This window comes from Larus michahellis, chromosome 3, assembly GCF_964199755.1.
Source record: "Larus michahellis chromosome 3, bLarMic1.1, whole genome shotgun sequence".
Classification (NCBI taxonomy): Eukaryota; Metazoa; Chordata; class Aves; order Charadriiformes; family Laridae; genus Larus; species Larus michahellis.
In genome coordinates, this window is record NC_133898.1 from 73962032 (window position 1) to 73974631 (window position 12600).

General features: G+C 42.9%; 1 protein-coding gene across 2 annotated transcripts in view; it reads right to left on the bottom strand.

Moving 5' to 3' along the window:
* NKAIN2 (sodium/potassium transporting ATPase interacting 2) overlaps positions 1-12600 on the bottom strand; it is a 561651-nt gene that overhangs the window by 5588 nt on the left and 543463 nt on the right. For both annotated transcript variants that reach the window (XR_012586233.1, XM_074580840.1), the window contains exon 6: positions 666-747. Coding sequence is in view for 1 of the 2 variants with exons in the window: in XM_074580840.1 (XP_074436941.1) it covers positions 666-747 (82 nt within the window). In the remaining variant the exon portion in view is untranslated. The remainder of the gene's footprint in view (positions 1-665; positions 748-12600) is intronic.

Below are 12600 nucleotides of genomic sequence, written 5' to 3' on the forward strand. Positions count from 1 at the left end.
TATGGCTGGGTGTTAGCTCTAGTGTGAATGTACTCCGGTTGTGTGTATCTGCTGAGATTTGATTACCCATTTAATCCCCAAATATATCAGGCTGCACTTCTAGGCAGTGGATGGAGTTGTCACTCACTGGTTAGGTAAAACACTGTGTTCTATTCAAACTGGTTTTAAAAGCCATATGCTGTTACATTTGTTTTGTGTTTTTCTTTTTTAATGTGGAGACTGGAAATGAGGTACAGAGGTGCCTCAGTGAACAGATGCGCGGGTGAGACAAACGCTAAATGCATCCACTAAATTAGCAAATTGCTGAACTTTTGATAAGTCTTAATAAAAACCACTTCTTTGCAACCAAGATTTGTCAGACCTGACTAGTTTTTACTACACCAAATTCTCATTGCCTCTGAGTGGAACCTGCTTGAATGAAAATGGGGGAAAATCAGATGAGAGCTGGGTGTTATTTAAACAACTGTGACATATTATATCCCTCCCTAAGAAATCATTATAATTCAGTAGAAGAGTAATGTTGGCACTTAAGTGTAGCTTGAATTCGGTCTATCAAAAAGGGCTTCTGCCTATTCTGAATTTCTGAGTCACGTCATGTTTCAGTTTAATGATCCTTTAATATCAGCCTGCCACTTTGCAGAATATCTCAGAAGTTAAGTACTTACATATACATGGGCTGTAGCTGTAAATGAGATGTCTTCTGTGGACCTTGATAGCCGTAAGAGTCAAATCCACCTATGAAATCAACTGAAAGGGGGAAAATTGCTTTCATTAGCAACATCTTTTCAGAAGTGATAGGCACTATCATTCAAGAACTACCCAGCACACAGATTATATTTGACGGGCCCCCAAATAATCTGTTAAAATTAGACCAGCCAATTGTGGAGATGCAGAAAAAGGGTAAAAAAAATTAAAGGCAGGCAAAGTCTCTTTTTTAATTTAAAAATCAAATTAATTTTAAAATCACAGAAAGACAATGAGGAATTTATAACAGCCATCTGTCTGTCAGAAATAGCCACACATCCCTCTTTTTCAAGTAGACCACCTCACTGGAGCACAAAACAACACACTATTCAGATACTACGAATGCTGAAAACCATTTACTTATCGGCATGAATGCATTGCTTCTGACTATGATTACTGTGCCTGGCTTGCTGTCATACTGTGGTTCAGAGATGTAGAGGAGAGAGAACATTGATCCGACTCTGTCTGAGAGACAGGAGTTTCTCTGATTCCCTGCTTTGACATTTGGGTTGAAATGCACGAACAGAGAGCTGGAACAATTTATCTGAGCTTCAGAGATGAGGCTTCACAGATCTAAGGAAAGCAGCATTTCTCTCAAGGCGCTGGAGGTCTGCAGGAAGGTTGTAGGGTGGGAGTTATTTATTAATTCGCACCACTGCCAGTTCCCGATGGTCTTCTCATGTTTATTTTAAACAATTTCCAGGGCAATTCAATCTCATCTGAGTCCGAGACCCCTATTTCTCTGCTATAACGCTTTCTTTACACAGGTAAAAGCACACCCTTTGCTTCCTTTGCACCAGGAGACCCAACTATTGGCTTTTGGGGGTTATTTGTGGGCAGCTCTCATCCCTGAAATATTGTTTCTTACATAGCAGATGTGAATTTGGCTTTATTTTGATAGAAAAGGGCCAAAGAGTTCAGGTATGGAAGTGCATTTTTCACAGGTCTGGGCACTGCTACTGACAGACGGGCTCTGTGTACATTAAAAGCAAAAAAAAAAAGAAAAGAGAAAAGGCTCTTCGATAGAAGATAGCCTCTTGTGGATCTAAAATGCAGTAACATTCACATAAAAATCACAAAATGTAAATTCATAACCCTTGGTTTGAGAACTTTCACAGTGGTTGGGGTACTAAAACTTGCATTTATGAGGTTATTTTACACTAAGGTACCCCTCAACGTATGCCACGCTTATCAGTGCAGTCACATGCATTCCAGACATGTTATAAAATCAAATTCTTGTACCCCTCTGTCCACCGTTTACTTTGCAAGAAAAAAGACGCCTAAACAGTAGACTGGACTGGTACAGTATGCCTCCATTGCAATCACAGACATATTGAACCTGTCATCCACCTTCTTCCCTGGCAAGAATGGTCCCTGCAGAAATAATTTAGCTGATTCTGTGCTCTGTGGCAGCATTACGTATACTCCTATCCCAGAATCATGTTTTACTAAATTAATCCCTGACATCTCTAGTGAAGGAGGTTCTATAGTCTCTCTGTGTTGCCTTTGCCTGTGCCTAACTTCCTAATGTCTAATTTAAATGTAATTTCCTGCAAATTACCTACTTTTCTACATTTTGGCCTTTTCTCCCTATGGATATGAAGACAAATGAGCCTTTTTTTTTCGTTCATAATGACTTTTAAGGATTTTCAAAAAGTATTTTCATGCTATCCATCATTTCCAGATTTAAGCATACCTAGCTCTTTCAAATTTTTCTCACAGCCCATGTTTTCCAAGCCTCTAAATCTCCAAGCCTGAAGATCCTTCTTCAGCCTGCTTATGTTTTTCTTACAGAGTGGGGCACAAATCAGGACTAACTGGAACAACTGCCATGTATGTCTTCTGTACATTACCTGGAATAATGTGGAGGGTGGTGGTGGATGGGTTTGGTGTTTTTTTCTTCTTTTTTCAACAACATCATACAAACGCTTAATAACCAGATCTTTATTTTTATGTTTTGTCACTAACTGTAGTCTAGCCAAGTAGTCCATATTTTATCTGAAGACACTTGATTGATTCTTCCCCACAGGAGTTTTTTTTACACTTGTCTGTATTGAATTTCATCTTCTTGATTTCAAGCCACTTCTCACGATCATTCTGACTTCTAATCCTGTCTTCACAAGTGCTCGTACCCCTCCCAGGCTGGTTTCCTCTGAAATTTTTACCATTGTTCTCTCCTCTATCATCCTTGCTGTTAACAAAAATAACGAAGAAAATGATTTCCCTAGCTAAGGTCCCAGTGGGATCCCATCTGAAATGTCATCCCAGCTGGTTGATAACTTAATTTCAAATAGAGTTTTAAACAATACTGCACACAACCTATGATGACTGCATCTGGACAGTGCTTCCCTGGACTGCTTACAAACCTTTCACAGGGTTAAAATCTTGCTAAAATCAAGATAAATGCCATTTGTTGCTTCCTACTTACTCACTGTCTGTAACCACCAGAATAACTTTATTACAATGTGATCATGTCTTTGGAGGCATACTAAGTTTATATGCACAGAATAAAGAATTTGCTATAGGAATATTGTTGAATGAATTGCTAAATTCAGAGGAAATAAAAACTCTCTTATTCAAACACAAAGATTGCAGTAAAAAGACTGGACATGTCCTTGCTGTAGCTATGGGTTGTCGATATTTTGCCCAGTTTGTTTTTTTTTTTCTCACTCGTGACCTCTGACAATACCTGAAAATACCTGTGTTGGACTGAGGGTCTCACTGGTGTCAACGCACGTCACTTTACAGTTAGTGCTTATATGCATTTGTACGGCTTTGCATTTCTTGTGTACTTCACAAGACCCTTCAAGCAACTGGTAAACCATTATTAGAGGGCTGCAGGCATAGATACTCTGTTTTGCAGTTGTGGGGCAAAAGGTCTTAAGGGTGATTTTAGGGTTGTTTTCAGAAAGCTAAATCAACGTGTTAAGAAAAAACATTCTTTGAGTAAAATGAGTTTGTGTGGGCATGAGAGAAAGATGCCTGCTGAATATCTCCACGTGTTGTGTCTTTGGCCTGTTGCACAGAGCATACACAGTGTTAACAAGCCAGATTGTCAAGTGACAAACAAGGCAAGCTTGTAGAGGCATTTCTGCATTCAACTGACAGTGGAAGTTCCCATGTGTGTAAGTAAACGATGGTAGGGCAGATAGTACTACTGTGACCTTGTTGTAGGCTTACAATGGCTTCTTACACACAACAACAAACTTTGCAAGGCAGGTAAAGGTAGGTAATAGAAAGTGAACTCCAGCACAAGAGGATTTCAGCAATTTTTTTTGTAGCAAGTTTTCTTGATGGCGGCAGTTTCTCAGCGCTGCCAAGCCTGGGGTGTCCAGGCAGTGCTAAAAGCTCTCTGAGGACACTGAGCTAGTTTCTTAAAGCATGCAAAATGCTGCCCTTTCTGCAGGCATTTCCTGGCTGTGCCTGAAAGGTCACTAAAAATGTCCTACAACTGATACATTCCTGGCAGCAGTAACATGCGATGAATAAAACAAGGCTCATTAGCTGAATTGCTACAGAGGCTTCCATCCTTAACCTCATCCATCATACACATTTTTGACCATTCTATTTTACATTCATCTTACATGTCACTGTTATCACAAGTGTCTCTTTTTGTCATATTTTGATTTAATAAAAGCGTATGTCCATATACAAACAATCACAGAACACCATTCCTTTGAAATAGTGGGTGCTGAGATGCTTATTTTCCTGGCTGGACTTGAATAGGATAATAACAGTACTATTTATTTGTAAAATGCGTTACAAAAAATTCAGCCAGCATGTTTTCTTCCTTTGTTGGTGTTAAGGGGCTTGTCAGACATATGACTGTGGTTACAACTGTAACACAAACAGGACATATGGCTCAAAGTAGGGATGTATTTTCTATCGCTAAATACCCACAGGGATGTGAAGTTTCAGCCTTTGCTCACAGTCACAGTCCCCTTCGTCTCTGCTGTATATCAGGACAGAAAGAGAGGCATAAATTTTTCATTCTGGAAGCTTGTGGTGTATAGAGGGACCATTAAACTGGGATGCAAAAAAACCAGACCCCATTAACATGGAAGTACCTACGGGAGAAGAGACTCTAGAAAACTAGCTGTGAGAAACAATGAAACTGATGAAATCAACAGATGGACAAAGAGAAAGGAAACAGTGTGCAGTAAAAGCATTAACATCTTCCTGTAGAAAGCAAAAGGAAAGATATTGAACAGAAATTTACATTAGCTTAGGTTCTGACCCAAAAAGTCATTTAGGGCATATGTGTATGGAAATGTGACAGACGCTATGGCTTTCCTTGCATTTAAGTAGGCTTGCAAAAATCAATGCAGAGTAGATATGAAAGGATATAGAGATTCAGAATGTGGAAGCGGCTTCATCTGCAAAGAAAAGGCAAGGGAAAGGTTGGGAAACAGCCATGTACCTGGCCAACATGTGACGTGCAGTATGGATGACTTCTTGGCTGCTTTCAAACCCTCTCCTTACTGTGTTCCTTTGCCACTATTGTTTGTTTTGCTGATTATCTCACCCCTACCCTAGATGCATGAGGCCCTACCTCTCACAGCAGTGAGCGTACTGCCAGCACTCAACCCTGCCTTCACCACAGCATCCGCTTCCTGCCCATGCCTCTGTCTTTAAAAGTGAAACTGTCTTTGGCAGTAATTCTCTAACGAGGGTGACTTCTGTGCTTATTCCTCCTTTCCTCCTTCACTTTGTCCATCTCCCTGCTGAAGCAGCTTGGCTCTTCCAGCTTTATCAGTTCCACCCCAGACTCCCTCATCACCTTCCTGTTTGCATCCCCCCTCCCATCTCCACATGTTCTCTGCACACCATCTCTCCCATTTCTTGTATGAGCAAACTGATGAAGTAGTCCTCTGTTCTTCAGTTTGACAGCCTTTTTCACTCCTCCTTTTACAGTTCATTTCCCCTTCTCTCTTACTACAGTCACAGGAATTCTGTCCTCTAAAACTTCTGCTTGCCCCAGTGACAGACTCTTTCTCTTGATCTCTTTTTTGTTTTTTTGCACTTCCCTCACAGTACAAATACACGTAAATTCCTCTCATAAAAAAATCAACCCCACCCTTATCCTTGCTTGTCCTATTTTCTCTCCTGATGTTTTCAAACATTGTCGAACGCTTTCTTCCATTTTTGTAGAAGATTTTCTCCCATATTGTGTCCTGTCCTTTGCATGCAGCTGGAACCACAGTCAAATCACCTCTTCCTATCCAAATTTGGGTACTGGCAACCCAGTGCACACAGTTGTCTCCGTAGTCATCCAGCCACCTTTCGCACAGCTGTTGCTCTCCTCTTCCAGAAACCTTTGCCTCACTGGCCTCTGCTCTCTCCTCTGGAGGTGCTCACCTCCTTCCTTTCATCATTCCCCTCTTCTCTTGGTGGTTCTCCCTCCAACACGCTGCTGGACTCCCATGAGCAGTAACCTCTGCCTTTTACTTTTCTCCACCTCCTGTAAATGGGGTAGTCGCGCTTGGAAACACAAATTCGGCTGTCATCAGCTCTCTGAGGTGTCACAGGGTACCTGGCTTGTGCTCACTCTGCTCCTTCTATACAAACTAAAATCTCGGCTTCACTCTGTGATATTTACCCATGGATAATTAAACATCAATTCCAGTTCAGCATGGCTAAAACCAGAACTCTTAGCTGCTCCTCCCTAACCTTCTCTGTTGCCTCTCATAGTGAAAGATGGCACTTGTATCCTCAAGTTTGCCTGTCACTTGAGGATATAAGTTAGATGTCAACTTTGGTTTGGGCTGTGCACGATTTAATTTCTGAAGATTATTTTTGCATATTGAAGAGGAAGACTCTTCTGTCTATTGAAACAGCTATAACATTTACTCAGGGCTCTCAGCGTCAAACACCACAATTGTTCCTTTTTTTTTGAACTCACCAAATGTGTATTTGAGACAAAGGCTGCAAGACTCATCTCTTTGGCTAGATTACTCCTCTCTGCATCCTGCTACTGATTTCATCTTCCATATCATCAAGTAGAAGCTAAACCTTTTTACATTTAAAGCCTTTTGTAGAAACTTCATATCAGTCTGTCCTCCTTCCAGTTCTATAAGCTAAACTCTAACCCCATGCTGCCAGCCTGGCCTGCACACCTGCATAATTTCCAAACGCTTTCTCTTTTTGCAAGAATGTCTTCACAAACAGTTCTGTCATTATTTTACCTGAAACTCTTTGCTCCATTGGCGATAATTTGGTTGCCAATGTCCTTGTACTCCTGTCTACCACAGTGAATAATATTTGCTCATAGTTTCTTTGTGCTCACTTTCTGCCTGTATCCACCAGTTGCCTGTTGTCTAGTACAGAGATTTCAAGCTCCAAGAAACATGACGTTCATATTTGTACACTGCTTGGCATCATGGTAGTCCTTAAATATATTCAGGATTCTAAAGCACTAAAATAGTATTAAAAATTTACAGTTACCCAGGATAAAGATGGTACCATTTAAAAAGTGCTAATGACCAGAGAAGCATATGTGCATGTGCCTGTGGATGCTTCGTGCACATGCATGTCATGACTGAACATATTTCCCGCGTGATATACCAGAGAGAGAATACGTGGTGTACAAGTGCTACAGCTGACATGTGAGGTCTTACACTTATGTACTTTGTCACCGCAGGACAAAGACTTGTCCCCCTGGACTCAGGCCTGAGAGGTGCAGTGACTAAGCTTCACTGCCAACAGCAAGCTACTCCACTACATGTGTAGCTGGGAGAGAGGAGAGATGGCAAAAAAACTACAGCTAATAACGTCACGGGAGGCACTGTTGGTGCAGAAGGCAGTATGTGAGGCAAGAGAGAGCTGTGCACAAATGCTGGTAGCTAAAAACTGGCCAAACTTGGAAAAAAATGGAGGGGAGTAAAATTAGGCTTAGTTTTAATAACTTTGGAAAGGACATACAGGAAAAAACATAAAAGAACATATGGCAACACCCTTGCTTCTGCAGCTTTGCCAGTTTCCTGCTACCCGCCTCGCTGTTTGGTGAAGACACTTCCAAGCACTTTAGTGCTGCTGCCTTTTTATGCTGTGAGCGTGGCCTGGTGGCCGATCCACATTATAGGCCACAGGAGGAGGTTTGCTTGAATACAATCTCAATAAAGTTTGCTTACAACGGTAATCAAACGTTATTGGTCTTTGTGCTGAGCGCACAGCGATTTAGACTCGCAAAAGGGGATAGAGCCAAGCCGCGGCAAAGCAGGGGGAAGGAGGGCATCTGCCAGGACGTGAGGCTGTGCCCTTCCTGATGGCGCAGGAGGGTTCAGAAACGGTGTCAGGACTTGGACACTCGGTCCGGTTCTTGTGGTGCAATGAACCGCGCCTCTGCCAAACAGCCAGTAACTGCCTGTGAGTGCTCCCAGCTCACCCATTTGCAAGGTGAAACTAAAACCTCAGATTTTTAAACTGTAACCTCATGGCATTTCTGTGCCCTACGACATCCGCAGGAGCAGCAAAGGGAAACTCCTACACAAATTTCGGTGGAGTTTCTCAGCTGAGATTCTCCCCCACTGCCACTATTTCCATGCTGTTTACTTTTGTAATAGTCAAAATTATTTCATAATTTTTTGCTTCATGGGGGCTTTTCCTCCAGATTTGTCTCCTCTTACCATGTTTCTTGTTGGATAAGGGCTTGCAGCATCTTCTTCTGTCTGTTGCTGCTGATCCCCTGTCTAATTCTTTGATCAGCCCTTCTGAGATAAGATGTAGGACTGGGGAGGTAACGTAGGTTTGTGAAAGCTGATAAGCATCACCTGGTGTCACCACTCTTACAGAGGTACTGACAGGGATCTCAGCCTGATACTCCCTATAATTAGGACCAAGCAGGGATGCAGATATTGCATACAAGGTTGTACCCAGCAGAAAACACCAGTATGAATGATGCCGAGCGTCTAGAAATTAGAGAAGGTAAAATGCATCTCTGACTCACAGGTGGAGAAGGGATCTGGTCAGCGGCAGAGCCTCAGGGCAGGAGGTGAGGAAGACTACGCTCTGGAGCAATGCCTCAGCGAGGCAGGGCTGGCCATCAGCAGGAACCATGTCAGGGAGGTGGGAACCAGGGTCACGGCTGAGCAGAAAGGAACCAAGATGAGAGCAGCCAGGCGTGACCAAGCAAGGGCTGGGAGGCACGAGCGAGGCTTCCGCAGCTGAAGGCAGAAACAGGGACGAGGCATAGGGCAGGCCAGAACAAGAACCGGGAGGAAATGGCTGGAGCATAGCCATGGTCAGCGCTGCCTTTTGTATCTGATAAATGCAGCAAGCCACCTGTCAAGCCTAAAGACCTGGAAATAGGGCTGCAGCCAGGTAGGCTGCCGCTTGACCCCGAGAGGATTTGCCAGGCTTGTCCAAGCTCTCAGTGGGGCTTGTGCAGTGCTCACTGAAGAGTCTGTAAAAGGCCTCCACTCAGCTACGAGAACATTAATATTCTGAAAATATATTAGTTTTCTAAACTGGACACTGCTGGATGATAGCCATTTGCTTTCAGTTTCATGCTTGAGTACTGAGCAAAAAAATAATAGCCCTGAAATAATTTTTGACTGACAAATCATTCTAAGAATTAAAGAAAATGTGGGGTAGTCAGAATTAACATAGAAGTTATCAAACGAATCGTTAGGAAAAAACGTTCTTAGACAGATCATTGCTAGGGGCAAGCAATAAAGAGAGGAAAAAAGAAAAAAGGAGGAAAAAGAAAATGCCTGGGGCAGTGTCCTCCAAGTGTGACCACCACACTAATAAATTAGAATAAGAATCATTAGTAGGTGCAACAAAGTGGAGAATTAAGGCCCAAATCCATGAAAGTTAACAGTCCAATGCTAATGAAGACCTATCTAGATATTTAAAAGGAAAAGTAATATGGAAAACTTTAACAGAAGGCATGCTGACAAAAATAATTTAGTACAAAGCTATGTTCCAGGCATGTAGGAAACCGCGAGGACCGTCTCAGTGGGGTAGACACTAAAGGGGCTGTGGGTAGGTGTCCTTTTCAGGGCCACTGGAACTGGTTAATGAGTCTAGTCTACTGGCAGCAGCCCATCACTGCTCCTCTCTGAGATGTTGCTGCCCTTCAGTCCAGACTGAGTTTGGCTGGCCGGGCCAAGCTGTTACACCCGCTCATTTTAGCTGAACGCCTGGGGAGGCAGCCAGCCCCCCGAGAGGCTGGGAAACTGGGGTGGGCAAGGCCACCTGCGGGCTGCTCCTCTGCCTGCACTCGCTCAGCGGGGCCCGAGCTGCCCTCCCTCCGTCAGGGGGAAGGAGGAGATGCTCCCCTGGGCATGGCACAGGAGCGTCTGCCTCCAAAGCTTGCTCTTCAGCGCAAAGAGCAGGAAATGACTCACATTGAAATGAAGTCTTACACCGGCATCAAAACAAAACGCGACAGTCTGCCTGAAAATATTTTCCATGCAACTTTCAGCTTGTGGAGAGTCTCAGATTTGGCTGATTTTTCCTGATTTTTCATATGAGTTTTGTTAATTTTTAAATGTCAAAACATTTCCATGGCCAGAAAGACCACATCCTATTCAGCTGCAGCAACAACCTGAGCATCTCTTCAAATCATTTGCGGCTTTTGTTGTCAGAGCCGTCACTAGTAACTACCTCGTTTCTGCTGCCAGTTTGACAGAAACGTGTGGGGACATTGTTTCATCATCTGGACTTCTTTGTGTTCCTCTGCTGAAACAATTAACTCATGACAAGACAAGTAATATTTTCAAAATGTTTTGGTATGAAGTGTATCTTTCTTTGTAAAGGAGATGTTAACTCTTCATTCCCTTTTCACGCGTGCACATCTTTTCCAATACTTCTGCAACTTGTCTCTCTTGAAAAGATAAAACATGGGTGGTGAATAGTTAAAAACAAATGATGCAAGGTAAGTATATCCCCCTGGCTGTTACAATGCATTGATTTTATTAAGCAGTATCCCATTGTGATGAGCTGCTGGAATGGAAATGTTGCTTCCTTCAAGCTCTCCATTATGTTATTTAGACATTTTTTAAACTTGAGGTTGACAATCCCCACAAGAGGCGGTGATGGATGCAAGGGGAGTGGCAGGGAAGACAGTGAGGGAGAAGAGAAATTATCACAGATGGAACCAGCAACACCACCATTTCCCCCCGTGTGATTTTATTTATATATTTGCCTCATACCACAGCCCTGTCTCCTAGGGATTCCTTGAACATCAACTTCATTAGTTACGAAGGCAGCAATCCATAACCAATTTTCTTTTCATGTCAAGCTTGTTCATGTATAAACCCAGCCCTTTTGTTGGAAACATTTGCAATTAATCCCACAAACAAAGAAAATGCAAATCGTACAGTCTACCCTAAGCAACCCTTCTGACTCAAGGCCCTGACCACCATCTATTATACACTAAAATGAATAGAAATTCCCACTTTGAGTCTAACCTAATTTTCTAGTGATAATAGGCATGGATTCCCAGAAGCATTCTATGCATCCAGATAGTAACATCCTAATTTCCTTTCCTGGTAAATGTTTTAAATAAGATTTTAGCACCAAAGGAAATTAACCTTTAAATTAATTGTAATTATAAAATGCCATCACTGATTTTGTCTTCAGACTAATTACTTGCTATTATTTAAACAAACTGCGCCTCCTCTGAGCTTTAAGTTTGTTTCTCTTTCTGCAGTGCGGTGCCAAATGATCACAGACCAGGCTGTGTAACATCTGCCAAGCCCTGTGACACCTTGGACCGCTCAGGTCCATTTGCATCTCAAATGCAGCTGGTTTCAGTTGTCATATCTTCCCGCCATAGGCTTCCCCCCCGCCAACCCGCGCTTCAGCCTCGCGCTCTGCAGCTCAGACATTTTCAGCCTGCGCTTTCTCACCAGCGAGCACGCCTTGTGGGACGCAGAGTGCCTGTGCTCTGCGCCGGTGACAAGGAGATGCTCAACACCAGCCTTCTGCTCTGCGAAAGGTCCCCTCCAAGACAGGACATGACTGGAAATAATGACGCAGGAACCAGCTATTGATACGTGCGAAAGGTTGATGCTGTACAGGCATCTCAGGGAATTTCCTAAATGTTCCTGGCTCTCCAAGACAGCTCTCTTTAGGATGACAAGCATGAAGTAGTACCATGGGATTTCAAAAGCTTCCCTCACTCCATGCTTCCATCAGCATCCTGACAGCCGAAGGCATCCCATTTCCCTCCCTTTGGTTTACTTAGTTCACGTAGCAGTCACCACACTAAATGAAACAAGTAAATGGAAAAATCTTCTAATTTAGCCACAGGCTGTAAATTGGAGAGTGCAGCTGAGCAAAACCAAGCTGTAGCTTCAGCTTTTGTAGCCTGTTCATTGAGTTCTCGTTCATGAATGACCTGTTCAACAGCTGGAGAACAACTGTGTTTTAAATTTTGGCTTGTATTTGTTCCTACGCTTATTTGCTCCTATGTTGCCTCTGCAGACTGCCTAGGGTGTCCTTAGCATTAACCAAACAAGTCAGGCCAGTGATTCACCCTGTTGAGAGAGAGGTGTCTACCACAGACAGGGCAAATTGCTCTTTGGAGTTACATCTTGGAATTACATCCCTGCCTCCACTGACTGCAGTGAAAATCTTGATTGCAGGCCTAATTACATGCGGATGTAGGTATGTGATACGAATACCACCCTTGACTTCTTGTAGCATCAGTGAGGAACCAAAACCATGCAAATATGTTTCTCCTCATGATACCACTATTCCTTTGTCACAGATTCCGCTTCTATTATTTCAATGACAAAATGAAAAAACTATCCAAAGTACCAAAAAACAATCACAAGTTCTTTAATAATCCCACATAGGCTGAGGGAGGCCCTTGATGATGGTCTATAAAACCTGTGGCAGCATGGA